The 17,597-nt window shown below is 38.5% G+C and overlaps 1 protein-coding gene across 1 annotated transcript in view; it reads left to right on the top strand.

Moving 5' to 3' along the window:
- The window catches only part of SPTLC2 (serine palmitoyltransferase long chain base subunit 2), a 106,706-nt gene that overhangs the window by 29,204 nt on the left and 59,905 nt on the right, over positions 1 to 17,597 (top strand). The window contains exons 3-7 of the mRNA XM_045901320.3: positions 4,939 to 5,093; positions 6,758 to 6,906; positions 8,970 to 9,094; positions 13,883 to 13,976; positions 17,103 to 17,208. Coding sequence (XP_045757276.1) covers positions 4,939 to 5,093; positions 6,758 to 6,906; positions 8,970 to 9,094; positions 13,883 to 13,976; positions 17,103 to 17,208 — 629 coding nt within the window. The remainder of the gene's footprint in view (positions 1 to 4,938; positions 5,094 to 6,757; positions 6,907 to 8,969; positions 9,095 to 13,882; positions 13,977 to 17,102; positions 17,209 to 17,597) is intronic.

Here is a 17,597-nt window from a genome sequence, read left to right as displayed (position 1 = left end):
TTTTGCACTTACTAGACATTCAGTAAATGTTTAAGATAATAATATTGGGAGTGGTGGTAATAACAATGAAAAGTGTTGAGTCTTTTGAAGTATTCATAGGGTTGTGTGTGTGCATGTGTGTGTATATACACATGGACATACAAACAGATGACTCCGTTTTAGATCTAAGAAACAGCTATCTTTAATTTTGAAATGTCATTGTGTGTCTTCAGTTTCTGTGGTTGAGAGTTTTGAAGCATCCTGACCTTTGCCAGATACATAAGTATCTTAGCACCATCAGATGAAGTAGATTTTCTTGTGATCAGATGTTCCGCTAAGTAAATTGGGATGCACATTGTTAAGTCAGGCAGCTCAACAAGCTGTGACACATAAACCTTTCAGAAAAATTTCAGAAAAAATTGTATGTCATGGAAATGTATGGGCATAGACTTTGGAATGAAGAGGCCTGGATAAGTTCCTGGCTCTGCCTCTGGCTAGTTCCCTAATTGGGAAAGCCATTTTGTCTTTCTGAAATTGGGAGTAATATCTTTTTTTAAGAGGGTGCAGGGATATTTAAGAGCGAATGTATGTAATGCAAGACATATCAAGTACTCAAGATATACCATAAGTGTCATAAGTACTCAGATAGAACTCTTTCTGCTGTTGTGATTATCATCATCTTTATTATCATCATATTTGGACATCTGTGTTGGGCCAGAATTGCTCTTAACAACCACAGGTAATTGTTATAATAAAGTCAGCTTCTGAAAGTGGTAGTACTCAGCCTTTTCCACTGTGATATTAAGGCCTGCATAGGCACTAGAATAGGCGGTACCTATTTATTTTGAATAGTATACGATGTTTTCTAAAAGACTCAACCTCAACCAATAAAAGATATTTATTGTCTAATTATTGAGATGACTCCAGACTACTTTTGGTAAGGTCTTCAATGATCCCGAATTAACAAATCCATGAATTTGAATTTTTCTCTTTGAGGCTACTGGTAGAAGTTACTTACCTGGGGATTTCACATCCAGCAATCCAGAGTGTAGCTTAACTAGATATTGTTCTCTGTTTATCATGTATATCTACTAGTATGTGGGGTTTGTTGAAGGGTCTTCAGGAAACATGTGTAAGAGGAATGCATTAAGTTCAAACAGTGCATGAAGACTATTTGTACTTGACTCTATCATTGCCACTCACCCACCAGTTAAGTATTTTTTGTTTGGGCAAGTATCCCTTTAGAGTGCTTGTTACACTGTATTGTAACTTCATTTGTGTGCCACTCCACTCCTTTAAGAGATCTTGGGAGTGTAGAGGTTGCGTCTTACTCATTTTTATCCCCAATGCCTCGCTTAGTCCCTGGAAAGAACAGGTCAGTAAATGTTTGTTCAGTTACTGAGCAAACAGGCATTAGGTCAGCCCTGACTAAAGTCATTTCACAGTGACTAAACTGAGGGGGAAAAAGGGAGTGGGGTGGGGTTGTGGAGTGGGATGGGGGACAGGGTGGGGAGGGGGAGGGGAGGAGTAGTGGGGGTGTCAGAGTTTGCAGAAAGAACAGTCATGTTCTTTAATATATCCAGAGGCTGGCAGAAGTATTCAGTAAAAGGTATTTGAAAGGATGACTGAAGAGAGAAGGCTCTAGTCCTTGAATATTTAAACTGGATGAGATATTTTTTGAAATGGACACTCACCCTTGTTGCCTAGAACTAAAACCCTGAATAGTGATCCCTTTCCATTTCCATTTTTCTTTTTTTTTTTTAAAGATTTTATTTATTTATTTGACAGAGAGAGACACAGCGAAAGAGGGAACACAAGCAGAGGCAGTGGGAGAGGGAGAAGCAGGCTTCCCGCCGAGCAGGGAGCCCGACGCGGGGCTCGATCCCAGGACCCTGGGATCATGACCTGAGCCGAAGGCAGACGCCTAATGACTGAGCCACTCAGGCGCCCTCCATTTCCATTTTTCATTGCTAAGCTGCAGGGAGTTTGGTAGCTGCCTTTCAGCTCTCTCCACCAAACCTTCTAACTGCGGTGAGACTGCTGCCCTGGCCATGAGTCCGTCTCTTCTGTCATTCTGTCCCAACTGCCTTTGGTCTCTAACATCCCCTCACCGTGGCAACTTCCCATCTGTGCAAGTCTGTTCCCATCTCAGGGACTTGGTTGTTCTCTCAGTGTAAGGCTGAGCCGTGAGCTCCCTGATGTTGGCAGTGTCTGTTACGGAGAATGGAACCCCTCCCTCTCTCCCCTCCCAGCCACACACCACTAGGTCACTGGTTCCCCAGAGCTCTACTTCACTTTAGCCTGCAGCCTTCCTACTATACTGGGGTTTGGTAAGCCTTCTGGTAAATGGGACCAGACTGATCTCGGAAGCTGAGCAGGGTCGGGCCTGGTTAGTATTTGGATGGGGGACCAGACTTTTAAAGTGTTTTCTGCTGTTTATATAGTAAAAGCAAAAATAGTGCTCTTTGTTGCTAATAAAAATTTGTCTGTGATGGAGTATTTCTCTCAGGTGTTTGGGTTAATACCTTTAACATTAATGTGCAGTGTTTGAGTCAATACCTTTAACATTAATGTGCAGTGTTTAGAAAGGTTATAAGGAAATGAGATCAAGAAGAATTAGTACTGTTTACCCTATTTGATGTGACTTGAAAAGGATTGAAGACAACTTTTTTGTTTTGTTTTGTTTTTTCCTTTGGGAAATAAATGCATGTGAATGAAAAGTCCCAAATTAGAATTTGGATGTCTTTGTTCCAGTTTTCATTCACTCAGTATTCTTGTTGGAAGAGGAGACTATCAAAAGGGACATACCAGTTAAGTAATAAGTTTCCAATTGTGAGACACATTATTTATGGATATTTTCTCTAAGGAAATGTAAATGTTAGAACCAATCGTGAAAGAGATGGTATCAGGTACTGCACATTCCTAAGAGTACTTTTTTTTTTTTTTTTAAGAATTTTTATTTATGGGGCGCCTGGGTGGCTCAATCGTTAAAGCAACTGCCTTCGGCTCAGGTCATGATCCCAAGGTCCTGGGATCGAGCCCCACATCGGGCTCCCTGCTCGGCGGGAAGCCTGCTTCTCCCTCTCCCACTCCCCTGCTTGTATTCCCTCTCGCTGTGTCTCTGTCAAATAAATAAATAAAATCTTTCAAAAAAAAAAGAATTTCGGGCGCCTGGGTGGCTCAGTTGGTTGAGCCACTGCCTTCGGCTCAGGTCATGATCCTGGAGTCCCGGGATCGAGTCCCGCATCCGGCTCCCTGCTCGGCAGGGAGTCTGCTTCTCCCTCTGACCCTCCCCCCTCTCATGCTGTCTCTCATTCTCTCTGTCTCAAATAAATAAATAAAATCTTAAAAAAAAAAAAAAGAATTTTTATTTATTTATTTGACAGAGAGAGCACAAGCAGGTGGAGTAGCAGGTAGAGGGAGAGAGAGAAGCAGGCTCCCCTCTGAGCAAGAAGCCAGATGTGGGGCTCGATTCCAGGACCCTGGGATCATGACCTGAGCCGAAGGTAGTCGCTTAACCAACTGAGCCACCCAGGCGCCCCTGCCCCTGCACATTCCCAAGAGTACTTTCTGACTCTGCTCAGCCTGATTTAAGATTTTATCTACTGCGAGGTTTATTTAGTAGTTACTTTAGAGCCCAATGTCATAGAAGGTTGTTAATTATAAAATTTTATGAAGAGTCTTCTTTAGCAATGAAAGTCTAACAAAATAAGGCTTAAACTTGAATGTTTCTGATTAGCTTATTTAACGTAAGTCCAGATCTCAGAGCTGGAAGTTCGGCAGTTTACTAACTATATTAAAACTATAGTATAGTTTTCTTTTTGTTTGGTTTACCCCTTATCTTCAGGAGTTTATCTAATGTGGTCTGATCATGTTCTGAGCAGTCCCATACCACATGGGACATGACATTATGCATTCATTTTAGCTCCAGATTATTTTTTATAGACTTAATTTTTGGTGTAACTTATTTCATAGAAGAAGGGAGGGCTCTAAATCCCTGGTCGTGGGAATTCATCATAAGAATCTTTTTTTTTTTTTTTTTAACTCCCATCCAAGGAAAGAAACCTGAGATAAGTGTCTTTCTATATAAACTACTTTTAAGTGTTTCTTGTTTATCATTTTTCTTTGGATGTCTTTCACTTTGATCCTTGAAAATATGCAGAGATGGAATTTTAATTCCAGAATTACTTTTCTTGTTTGAAACTGAAATTATAGTGTTTTTTAATGGCATTTCCCAGTATATTACTTGGGAGGCAGGAGAGAAGTCCTTTTGAGGTTATTAGCAAGGAAAGTCATTTAAATGACAGAATTGTACAACGAAGTTTTATTTTTATGAGGTCTACTTATTAAGTTAAATTCTTTGGCTTTATATTCATGCAGTCAGATAGTTATTTACAACCATTTCATATAGGTAACCATCAGAGCCGAGTGACGTGTACCTGATTAAGAGTTTGTTTTTTTTTTTAAAGTAATCTCTATGCCCAATATGGGGCTTGAACTCACGATCCTGAGATCAAGAGTTGCATGCTCTTGGGGCGCCTGGGTGGCTCAGTCATTAAGCGTCTGCCTTCGGCTCAGGTCATGATCCCAGGGTCCTGGGATCAAGCCCCACATCAGGCTCCCTGCTCAGCGGGAGGCCTGCTTCTCCCTCTTCCTCTCCCCTCTGCTTGTGTTCCCTCTCTCTGCTGTCTCTCTGTCAAATAAATAAATAAACTTTAAAAAAAAGAAAAAAGAAAGAGTTGCATGCTCTTACTGATTGAGCCAGCCAGATGCTTCAAGAGTTGTTTTAAAGTTGTTTTAAGGTAGAGAATTGGTGCCTTTCCAAATGTTTTCCTTATCAGTTAATTCAGTATAATTGGCCTCTCATTTTCAAGCACTTTTGCAACATGGAAAGGGAAGTTGTAAGAATTTTCTGAAGTAATTCAGTTAAATTCATGGTATTTCACCATCTGTTGGCAGGACTTTGTGTCATTGTATCAGGATTTCGAAAACTTCTATACAAGGAACCTCTACATGAGGATTAGAGACAACTGGAATCGACCAATCTGCAGTGTGCCTGGAGCCAGGGTGGACATCATGGAGAGGCAGTCTCATGATTACAACTGGTCCTTCAAGTGAGTCTCAGTTGGGAAATTATTTCTTGACAGCAAGAAAAAAAGAATTTCTTCGCTTCAGAATACATTCTGTTGCAAATTGAGTAATCCGTTAAAACAAGAGTAGAAGCCGAGAGTACAGTACAACATAATTACTTTCCTTGCATATTGTTCATTGTTATCCAGATCTTTTTTGTTATCCAGGTTTTTAAAATGCATTTTTCTATTACATTTGATACTGTGTTGGATTATAATTGAAAACAAAACTCGACTTAATTAAAAAGAAAAACAAACAAAAAAACAAAGAAAAACTGTCCTGTTACGCCACTTACCAGAATCGAGTGTCTGAATTTACTTCTGGATATTTTGATTCAAGGACATATGGAATGCTTTTACTTAAATAGATTGAATAGTTTAGAAAACTTTTCATATTCATAAAATTTTATTGTTTAGATAGCACAAGTATTACATGGTTGCATTGCTATTATTAAAAAAAAAAAAGACAAATAATACAGATAAATGAAATGTTCTCCCATGACAACTAACCACTATCCCTTCTGCAAACCCACTTCTTCACAAGTCTTCACTCCCCAGAGGTGACCATTGTTACCAGTTTGTTGTATATGATTCCTCCAGATGTTTTCTGTGGGGCATGTATGTAGTGAATCTATGGGTGACATACAGGTAGTTTTTGATTTATAAAAATGGAATCATACTATAGAAATCATTTTATGTCTTGCTTTTTTACTTGCTAACATGCTGGTAATATCCTGCTTATCTGTATCACAGCAAATTCATTATTAGTAGTGGCTACTGAGTATCCTAAAGTATAGCCGTATATAGTATATAGAGGTTGGGTCACATCATCCTTTGTTAAAAACCCCAAAATCTCAGAGTTCAAGTAGCAATGGTTTATTTCTTGTCCACACTTCGTGTCCGCCTTAGGTTGGTGGAGCCTCTGAACCATGTTGTTGTCACTTGTGGGCCCAGGCTGACTGAGCTTCCGCATGTGGAATGTCACTGGTCTGTGTGCCAGTGTAGTAAGTAAAATTGTGTAGTGACTCTTTTTTATTTTAAGATTTGATTTTACTTATTTTAGAGAGAGAGTGCGCAGAGGGGTGGAGGGACAGAGGGAGAAGGAGAGAATCTCAAACAGACTCCCTGTGGAGCACAGAGCCCAACTTGGGGCTCTATCCCACCACCCTGAGGTCATGACCTGAGCCAAAACCAAGAGTTGGATGCTCAACCAACTGAGCCACCCAGGTACCCCATTGTGTAGTGACTCTTAAAGGATCTTTATGCATATATTTTTTCCATATGTGTGTGGAGATTGCTGAGTCAAAAAGTATGTTTATTTTTAAATGGATAAGTGCTGCCAAACTGCCCTCCAAAAAAAAAAAAGTACTGACTGATATTCTTATCTACAGTATATGAGACTGTCCTGGCCAGCACTGGATATGGTCAGTTTTTAAATCTTTATCATTATTGGTAAGTGAAAATTAGTATTTTGTTTTAACTTTCATTTTCTTAATTGGTAGTGAGTTTGAGCTGCTTTTCACCTAGGCCATATTCTCCTTATTTCCTGTATATTGTGCTTCCTTTTGTACTACCAATATGTTTATTATCACATGTAAGTATTTGATTTGCTCATGAGTTTCATGAACTTTTATGCTATTGAAACACAGGTACACAGGGAATATAATTAAAGGCGTTATAAACATGGGTTCCTACAACTATCTCGGCTTTGCACGGAATACAGGATCATGTCAAGAAGCAGCTGCCAAAGTCCTAGAGGATTATGGAGTTGGAGTGTGTAGCACTCGGCAGGAAATCGGTAAGCGTAGGCTCTGTTTGGCCAGCTGATGTTCTTAACTGTGCTACTCAGGAGGGAATAATGCTGGTACAGAGCTAGAATAGTAAGCATCCAAATATGTACTTTGCCTTATAGCTTCTGAAGTAATGGATGATTTTAATGCTTTCAACACATTTTGAGACATATTTGCCTTTTTCATTATATTATAAAATGTGTCTAGAAAGGTTCCATAAATATTTGATTCATTTATAACTTTAATGTTGACTTTGTTCGCTTTTACAAATGATAGTGGTTAAGGGTGCCACTTACTACTACTGACCCCATGGACATATGACGGTTAATATGTTTCCATACCGGTAATTGGAGGCTAATAATAATAATCTTATAGGGCTCTTTGAAGAATTAAATCAGGGGCGCCTGGGTGGCTCAGTTGGTTGGGTGTCTGCCTTCGGCTCAGGTCATGATCCCGGGGTCCTGGGATAGGGCCCCGCATCGGGCTCCCTGCTCGGCGGGGAGCCTGCTTCTCCCTCACCTTCTCCTGCTCCCCCTGCTTGCTTGTGCTCTCTCGCTCTGTCTGTCAAATAAATAAATGAAATCTTTAAAAAAAAAAAAAAAGAATTAAATCAGCTAATTCATGTAAAGTGCTTGTGACATGGAAAACAATGTTAACTATTTTTATTATTATTGTTAAGTCTATAAAATGTAAAGGTGAACAGGTTTGTATAAAGAGAATTAATTTTTTTTTTAAAGATTTTGTTTGTTTATTTGAGGTAGCACGAGTGCAGAGGGAGAAGCAGGCTGAGCAGGGAGCTCGAGATGCGGGGCTCGAACCCAGGACCCCAGGATCATGACCTGAGCCAAAGGCAGTTAACCAACTGAGCTACCCAGGAGCCCCTGAAGAGAATTAATTTTTGTTCATAGGAAGATTCCAAATTCTTCCATTTTGTTTGAGAGAACTGATTACTATAGAAATTATAAGGCAACTTCCAGAATATTTATTATAGTGAATCACCCCAAAACTTAGTGGATTAAGACAATAATTCCTCATTATTTCTCGTGGATCTAAAGACTGGCAAATGTAGCTGGGTCATTTACCTTCAGGGTCCTTAATGATGTGGTTAAGGAAGCATTGTGCAGTGACGACATAGAGTAATCAAACCTTACATCTTTATGGCATTTTATACTTTATAAACTGCTTGAACCTATTCTCTCTTTGGGTCCTCAACAGTATCATGAGGTAGATAGAGCAAATATTATTATTAGTATTTAGCAGATAAGAAACTGAAGCCCAGAGAGGTTAAATGACTTGCTTAAAGCTTTGAGGACATGTAGCATCCTAGTTCAGCAGTCTTTTTTCTCATCATCTTTTCTGCATTTAGCTAGTATCATTGATCAGTCTTGTTTGGTCCTTAAGGATTTGAGTATTGATATAAAATCACAATACAAAGTGAAGGAGGATGCTTTTTAATTTGTCTTTTGCTACATAACATATCATTCCAAAATTTAGTGACTTAAAACAGAAACATACATTTATTTGCTTGATGCTGCGATTTGGGGAGGGCTTGACATTTATCTTGACTCCATGTGATATGGGTGGGGCATTCTGGCCGATGACAGTGGCCAGGATGGCTTCACTTACATGTTTGGCACCTCAGCTGGTTATTGGGATCAGGTGAGGGCTGACTGAGCCCTGCATTCCCCTTTCAGATAGTCTCTTATCCTCCAGAGCTTCTCCCTCTCCATGTGGTTTCTCTTTACAACAGCTAGTTAGACGGTTTTACGTGGTAGCTGACTCCAAAAGTATAAAAGCAGATGTTGCCAGGCCTCTTAAAGCCTGTATTGGAACTGGCATGTGTTTGCAGGAATGGGAGAAATTGTTGGCAACCTTCTTTGCAGGAATTCCATCAGATGTGGTGAATTCAACTACTGTGTCCTTTATCAGCCATTTCTCTTCATAATACTCTTCCATGGAGCTTAGTCTGAAAAGGTCGTCACATGTAGACTATGATTTCTTTTTATAAAGTAATGAGTGATTTTTAAATTTGGGATTTGGTAGTATTAACTTCATTAACTTCTCCATACAGGAAACCTGGACAAGCATGAAGAGCTAGAAAAGCTTGTGGCAAGTTTCTTGGGAGTAGAAGCTGCTATGGCATATGGCATGGGATTTGCAACAAATTCAATGAACATTCCTGCTCTTGTTGGCAAAGTAAGACTTAGTCTGTCATTTATGAAAACTCTCTTGTATATTTTGTTTTGTAAAGCATTCAGAGCAAGCCCAAGGCTGTTGTAAACTTCAGACTACACATGGTCTACCCAAAGATATTTCTGTCACAAATTTTCGATAAGTATATCCCAAGGAGACTTACATCAGTTGAAGCTTTCTTGCTAGAACCCATGATTCTTTCTCTCCCATTAGATGACTCTTGCCTTCTTCATTTCATATAGTTTTGAAAGGGATTCTAAGAAATAAAAACCTCATAAAAGGCTAAAATTTTGAAAGAAAGAATGTTTAGTTTGGAAGGTTATTTAACAGATGGTTTTTCCTAAGTAGAAAAATACAAAAATACATAAATACCCTAATACTTGTTCCTATCATAATGCATGGTGCTCAGAGATACATGGGCAAAATATGTGTATATATGTAAAATACAGGTAATGATACAGGTTAAAAGTAATAATATAGGTTAATAATAATGAAGATTAAAAGTAGTAGTAATAATAGTAATAAAAGTGTATGTGTGGGTAAAGTTTGTAAGGGGGCAGTTAAGGAGAGAAGAGATAAACTCTGTAAATCACATTTTAGCAGGTTGGCACTCTCAGCTTGAAAGGGCCCTCAAGGTTTTTATTTTTTATTTTTTTTAGAGAGCGCGCGCGTGTGCGTGCACGTGCGCATACACACACACACACACACAAGTGCACAAATTGGGGGGTCGGGAGGGGCAGACAGAGGGAGAGAGAATCTCAAGCAGACTTTGCGCCGAGCATAGAGCCCAGCATGGGGCTCAGTCCCATGACCCTGAGTCCAGGCCTGAGCTGAAATCAACATTTGGGTGCTTAACTGACTGAGCCACCCAGGTGTCCCAAAAAGACATAACAATTTTAAACGTGTAGGTACCTAATAATAGAGCTTCAAAGTACATGAAGGAAAAGTTGAAGAAATTGAAAGGAGAAATAGACAAATACATAATTATTTTTAGAGATCTCCATTCCCCTCTCTGAATAATTGATAGAAGAACTAGACAGAAATTTAGTAAGGTTATGGAACACTTGAAAAACATCACCCAACTTGACTTAATTGACATTTATGAAATACTTCACCCAACAACAGCAAAACATTTACCAAGATAGACCATTTTCTGGGCTGTTAAAAAAGCCTCAACAAATTTTTAAAAATTTAAATTATTCAAAGTATGTTCTCTGATCATATGGAATTAAATTAGAAATCAATAACACAAAGATACCTGGAAAATCCTCAGATATTTGAAAATGAAACAACATACTTCCAAATAACCCATAAGTCAAAGAAGAAAGGAAAAATAGAAAATACTTCGAGCTAAATGGAAATGCAGCGTATTACAGTATGTGGGATGAAGCTAAAGCAATACTCAGATGGAATATATAGCTGTTAAGGGCTTGTATTAAGAAAAAAAGAAAAGTTTTGAATCAGTCATCTACATAAGGACTTCAAAAAAGAAGAGCAGATTAAACCCAAAGATTTCAAATAGAGGAAGGATAAAATAAAGCTAAATTCAGAAGTCAATGAATTAGGAAAAATGAGTGAAACCAAGGTGGTTCTTTTTTTTTTTTTTTTTAAAGATTTTATTTATTTATTTGAGAGACAGAGGGAGAGGGAGAAGCAGGTTCCCCTCTGAGCAGGGAGCCAGACCCGAGGCTCGATCCCAGGACCCCGGGATCATGACCTGAGCCAAAGGCAAACACTTAACCAACTAAGCAAGCCCCCAGGTGCCCCGCAAAGGTGGTTCTTTGAGAAAATGAATAAAATTGATAAATCTCTAGCCAGACTGGTGATGGTGAAGACAAAAACTAGAGAAGACACAAATACCAGTAGCAGGAATGAGAAAAAGGATACATCACTACACATCCTACAGACATTAAAAGGATAACAGGAAATATTAAGAACTTTATGCTGGTAAATTCAACAACTTAGATACAATGGACAGATACCTCGAAAGACATAAATGTATAGTTCTTTGACTTCATATTGATTATAATACATTCCTGTCCTGCGTTTGAGTGGCATAAATCTTGAGATTCTTATTTGGAATTTCTCAGAACTTTTCACACTAGAGGGTTAAATGATCTCATCCTGCTCTTCCCTGTATGTTCAGAAACTAATCATGTAGAATTAGAGATCTTCTATACAGACTTGGAAGATACTACCTTAAAGATTTATCTTTCAAATCAAACTTTATAGCTGAATGTTAAGTATCATTTAATCCATTAAAGACAGAAGCTAATCCAGTTGTTTTTTTTTTTTTTTTAAAGATTTTATTTATTTATTCATGAGAGACAGAGAGACAGAGAGGCAGAGGGAGAAGCAGGCTCCCAAGGAGCAGGGAGCCCAATGCGGGACTCGATCCCAGGACCCCGGGATCATGACCTGAGCTGAAGGCAGACGCTTAACCATCTGAGCCACCCAGGCGCCCGAAGCTAATCCAGTTTTAATATTTCTTTGAATCTGATACTAAATTTGTGAGGTGGTTGATTTTTCAGCTTAAAGGCGGGAAGTAGTGTATTATAAATTAAGATCATGTGTTCTGGAAGCAGAATTTTTGTAATGAGTCACACTCACTAAGCTTGTGACCTTGAGCAAGATTTGTAACTCCCTAAAAGGGAGCTTCCTCTTATGTAAAGTGGGGATAATAATAGTACCTGCCTCATAGATTTTTTTAATGGGGATTAAAAGTAATATTGCCTTTAAAACCCTTAACATAATGCCTGGAACATATTAAGCACTTAGCTTTTAACTGCTGACATTTAATTTTTATTTTATTTTTGAACTAACGATATAATAGAGCCTCATAGTAGATTGATACATAGAAATGGTGAATAAGGCTGTCTAAAAAGGAGGCAAATAGCAAGTTATATTGCAGATTTTGTCAAGAAAAAAATGAGCTGTAAAGAGAAGAAAATAAAATTGTATGGAGGGGAAGGAGGGGGATCCTTTTAAGGTATAGTGGAATGCCAAGAGTGGTAAGTAAAGGGCTGAAGACTTGCAGAAGAGAAATTCAGTATCTCTTCATTTTCTTCCCCAGTTTCTCTCCTTTTCCACCCCCCCCCAATTTTAACACTTTTTTCAAAGATTAATTTAGAGTTGTAAAAGAATACAGAGTTCCTGTATACCCTTCACTCAGCTTCCTTTTTTGTTAATATCGTACATAACAGTGGAATTTTTCAGACCCAAAAAATTAACCTTGATACAATACAATTCACTGAAGTACAGAACTTATTTCAATTTCACCAGGTTTTCCATCGATACCATTTTCTGTCGAGGATCTGCATGGTATCTCCTCAGTCTCCAGTGTGTGACAGTTCCTGTCTTTCCTTACTTTGACTCTTCTGAAGGAAGAGTTGTTGCTTCTCCCCTATTCATTTACATTAGTATAGATTCGTGAATATTTTATTATTTGGGTCCAGCATGATTGCCCTTTATTTTGTTGCTTGGGTTGTTCCAGTTTTGGCCATTGGGAGATCTTTCGGGTGGGCTCCTGTGCCATTTGAATATGTGCTCATCCTTTTTTTTCCCCCTGAAGAGCACTTTCTTACTTTGTAGCATGACAAGAGGCTCTGAGCTTTTTTTTTTTTTTTTTTTAAACCTATTTTAGCTTTGGGGTCAACCAGTTCTCCATTCAGCCCTGGTTCCTTTTATTGGAGGGTGGTATTTAGAAATCAAGGTCTGTTGTGTTTACGGCCACTTGGGTGTCACTGCTTCTTGTCCCTCAGTGCTTAGAGCTAGAAAAATATATGCTTGTATACTAACTCATGCATACACAGGTCTGTGTGTATGTGTATACTTTACATATACATTTTAAAACCCATCAGCCCATACTGGTACCTCCAGCTCTACTTCTCCTTTTCAATGTACATGTTTTTAACTAGGTAGCTTTTTATCTTAATAATAAAAATTTTGCACAGTGTAAAAATTGCAGACATCTGCTGTTATGAGTTTCTTAAGTATCCCTCTAAGAATATTTTGTTATAAATCAGTGTGTGTGTGTGTGTGTGTGTCTTCTTTTTTTTTCTCCTGGGAACATGCTGATACTTTCTGCACCTTACTGTAAAATCTAAGTGGATATTTTGAGGACACTGTTGGCAGAAAAACCTGTTTCTGAGTTCAGTTCTTACAGGTTGAAGGGCCTGAGCTGTGGAAGAGGAAGAACCTGGGATGAAATAAAATCCCTGAGAACTTTAGCCTTTTCTTGTTGCCTTAGGAGAAACTCATGTTAACATGTTAAAGTAGAACTTATTGAGGGATTTTAAAGGCAAAATTGAGGCCTACACTTCATGTCAGTGGGGAGAGTATTAGTAAGTGGAATCCTCATTGAATTCAGGGTATTATTAGGAGTGAGAGGAAGAAAGTTTTACTCCCTCGTCCACCACTTTTTCCACAAACAGTAGCACATCATACCAAAACTCATATGGAATGTCATCAAACCAGCGAAACTGAAACCCCATGAAGACTATCTGATATATCAGATTTTAGGTATAAATAATAGCCTGTTGCTACATATCTGAATATTTAAGTCAGTTATAGGACTGAAGAAATTAAAAGGCTAGAATTTTGTATCTACTTAACTAAGTTAAATTTGCAAAAACAAAAACATGTATACTTTCCTTCTTGAAATTGATAATTTTGCTGTTGTATAAGCTTTCCTTAGTAAGATACCATTATTAATGATTTTAGCATTTTGTAATTTGTGTAAGTAAACCTTTCCTCCTAGCTTCTTACCTTTCTGTGCTGGTGGTTTTGCAGGGTTGCCTGATTCTGAGTGATGAACTGAACCATGCTTCGCTGGTTCTAGGAGCCAGACTCTCGGGAGCAACCATTCGAATCTTCAAACACAACAGTGAGTTTGATGTGGAATTCACTGCAGCCTTAGTGTTTAATATTCTTTGGGTTAATGGCAGTGGTAACATTAGTTACATTAATAGTGGAAGATCTAAATGAAGCATGTAGCAACATTTAAAGTGTCCTTCTGGTCCAGTCTTTTAAAAGTTATCCTCTTCCTCTTCGGCCTCTATTTCATACATATTTCTACAGAGGCTGTACAAAATACAATATTCTCCTTTTATTTAGCTTTCAGCTCTTTCATCTTCCTTGTGTACAAGTCACTTGCTCAGTAGGCATTTACTAGATGCCTATGGTGTGTCTTGCCGTAAACCAGGGCTACTGAGATGAATAAAGCAGGGTCTCATCTTAAGGAGCTCTGGCTGGTTAATGAAGAGACTCTAGAGAAAGCCCTAGTGGAATACCACCGATAAAGAACAGGTACTGGAGTGCAGGTGTGAACAGCTGCTTCACAGAGGAAGACGGCACTGCCAGAACTTGCTCCCCAAGTGGAGGCGTCTTGTGTATTATTAAAATAATGATTTACAAGAAGAAAGTAACTTTTACAGTTAAAATACTAGCATGTAGGAAGGAAAGATTACCAAACTGTACATCTAATACCATTTTTTTGCCAAAATGTGTACACGTACAGACAAAAGTCTGGAAGAATAAACACCCAAATGTTAGATCTGTATTCTGGTTGGGAGGCGTGTGGATGCCAATAACTTTCTTCCTTCTGTCTTTGTCTTGTCTAAAATGTTTTATAATGAGAATGATACATACAGTATTTTGTTTTTTGTTTTTTGTTTTTAAAGATTGTATTTATTTGACAGAGAGAGACAGTGAGAGAGGGAACACAAGCAGGGGGGAATGGGAGAGGGAGAAGCAGGCTTCCCGCGGAGCAGGGAGCCCGATGCAGGGCTCAATCCCAGGACCCTGGGACCATGACCTGAGCCAAAGGCAGACACTTAACGACTGAGCCACCCAGGCGCCCCCATACAGTATTTTGTTTTATGAAGTACATGGCATTATTTAGCACAATTGTGTAACCTCTTTCCTTAAAACACATCGTGAACTTTGTTTGACAGTCCATGTGACTTTCCTCCTCCCCTAAGGCCAGGGTGGCAGGTGGTGTCTAGAGTTGCCCTCATTCAGTCCATCCTTCAGTTTGGACATCAAGGTGGTTTCTAAATTTTTCTACTAGAAACAGTACTACCTACTCACATTTTTGCTCAGTGGTCTGATTAATGCCTTAGGATAAATTCCTAGCAGTCTTAGGATGCCTGATTAAAAGGTTATAAAATTTTTAGACTTTTCCAAATTGCCTCCAAATATGGTACAAATTTTTACTCAACAACATGACAGTGACTCTACTTACAGGCTGACATAGGACATTATGAATCACTTAAAATATTTTCTAGTTGAATAAGTCAATAACATGTTAATTTCTGTTTCTTTGATTATTAGGTTTTAAGCAACTTTTTTATACAGTTAATTGTGTTTGTATTTCTTTGTGAATTGGCCATTTTCAAGCTGCTTCTGTTTTCCACTGAGTATAAGAGCCCTTTATTTTAATTACTCTTTTTTCTATGTTGCAATATTTTTTATTTCGTTTTTAACTTTTAGTGTCTTGCTGGTAGATTTATTAAACTGGTGATGTTGGCACATTTATTCTTATGAGTTTTAGATTTTGCATAATGCCTCCCCCGTTTTAAGATCATAAAGTTACTCTCTTATATTTTCTTTTCGTGGTTTTGTGGTATATTTTTTATTTAAATCTTTAATTTGGATGGAATTAAGGAAGCATAATATGAGAGAGATAATTGAATTTTTTTTCCCTGAGTAGGTGATAATGGTCAAGCATTGTATAGGTACTTCCTTTCATCTAAAATTTTGAGTCAATATTTTTCTCTTCCTTTCTGTATATAAACAGAGGAAACTAAAACAATGAGTGCATTTTTATTTGTCTCCTGCTGGGTGCCACACATTGGTCTCTGCAGCAGAAATAGCAGCTTCACAATAGACATACTTCTGTGGTAGCATCTCCTCTGTGGGTTAGGTAGCAGACTGTTTTGTTCTGAATAACCGAAGGGATGAACACAGTCACAACCTTTGGCCATCTCACTTGTGGTATGTGTTTTTATTACCTTACTTCTCTTTCCTAACCAAAGTCCTTTCATAGAAAGAGCAAAATCATGTAACTTTGTAACCCCCTCCTTCAGTCCTGAGCAATAAAGAATATAAAATCACATTTCATGATGGGGTGCCTTTCACACCTGTTAAATATACCCCAGACTTAATAGTGCATAGATTTTGGGGGAAAGGTCCTTAAGGCCATTATTTCAGGGCAGATATTTTAAGTATGAATTCTACTGTCGTGGTAACAGTGGTCTTCACAGCATTTATCTTTAACAGGAAAATTATGATCCTCATTAATGGTAGTACCAGCCAAGTTGTTTCTGGGCCTGGTAACCATCCTTAAGGACCAAGAGAGCTGATCAAGTCAAACATGGAAGTCTCAACTGATTGCCAAGCTTTCTTACCACATAGTCTCATGCATGCCCAGACTGGTGTATTTTGAGCCCACTGCTAAGATAAAGCTATTTAACAAGCGTTTATTGAGGGTATCCTAGGTGAAAGGAAATGGGGCGTACACTTTGAATTTTCCCCCATATTTGCTTTTTAGGAGGTGTATGTATTTGTTTATTTGCACTCTCTTGCTCAGTCTTCTTTATGCATGTATTTCTGGATGACTCACTAGGATTAAAGATACAGTTGACTCTACAAATACAAAACAACAAAACAAAACAAACAAACCCCACTAACTGAAAGGCCTGGTATTTAACATGAAACATCAGTCATTTCACAGGCATGCTACCCAATGGAACTGCCTGTGCCACAGTCATTTAGTGGAGTTTCCGTGGTTTTGAACATTCATTAACGTTTTAGATGAGATTGTCATTCAAGCTAGCAGTAGCTCACCCATTTTGCCTTATCTTTTCCGGCTCAGTTATGATTATGTTAATGTCCTGTGCCATCTGAGACACACTTCCTGAAGAAGAAATGTGTATTTGCATTTGGGAAGTAGGGTTCAGAAAGAGGAAGGTACTTTGTGTTGAAATTCTTTTTTGTGTGCTACATACAGATATGCAAAGCCTAGAGAAGCTGTTGAAAGATGCCATTGTTTATGGTCAGCCTCGGACACGAAGGCCCTGGAAGAAAATTCTAATCCTTGTGGAGGGAATATATAGGTAATCCTGTTTTCTTATTCTTAACTTTCTGATTTGGCTCCAGGAAGTTACAGAGTTTTTAAGCAGAAGGGAACAGTAATCTGGACCCCTCTGGACACCAAGGAGGCAGTGTTTATGACTTGATAAAATACCTGGAAGCAGAGTCAGCACTGGCACAGAAGTCTTTTGTCTGGCTTTTCTTTATTCTTTCCATCTTGCTAATGGTCTTCAAATTCCCTTTCTTTTTGCATCCTTTATTTTTCTACTGTTTGTAGAGGGAATGTATACATAGGGGCAAGAATTGGAATATGTTTTCTAATGTGTCAAAACAAATTCTACATCATTCCATTTTAAGAACAATTTTATTTGGGTTTATTTGCAGCCCTTGCACTTAACTCTGTTACCTCCTA

The sequence above is a fragment of the Mirounga angustirostris genome, unplaced genomic scaffold, assembly GCF_029215605.1.
Source record: "Mirounga angustirostris isolate CCGP_5_RB_7025 unplaced genomic scaffold, mMirAng1.0.hap1 SCAF_9, whole genome shotgun sequence".
NCBI classification, from domain to species: Eukaryota; Metazoa; Chordata; class Mammalia; order Carnivora; family Phocidae; genus Mirounga; species Mirounga angustirostris.
This window is presented reverse-complemented; position numbering and strand designations above follow the sequence as displayed.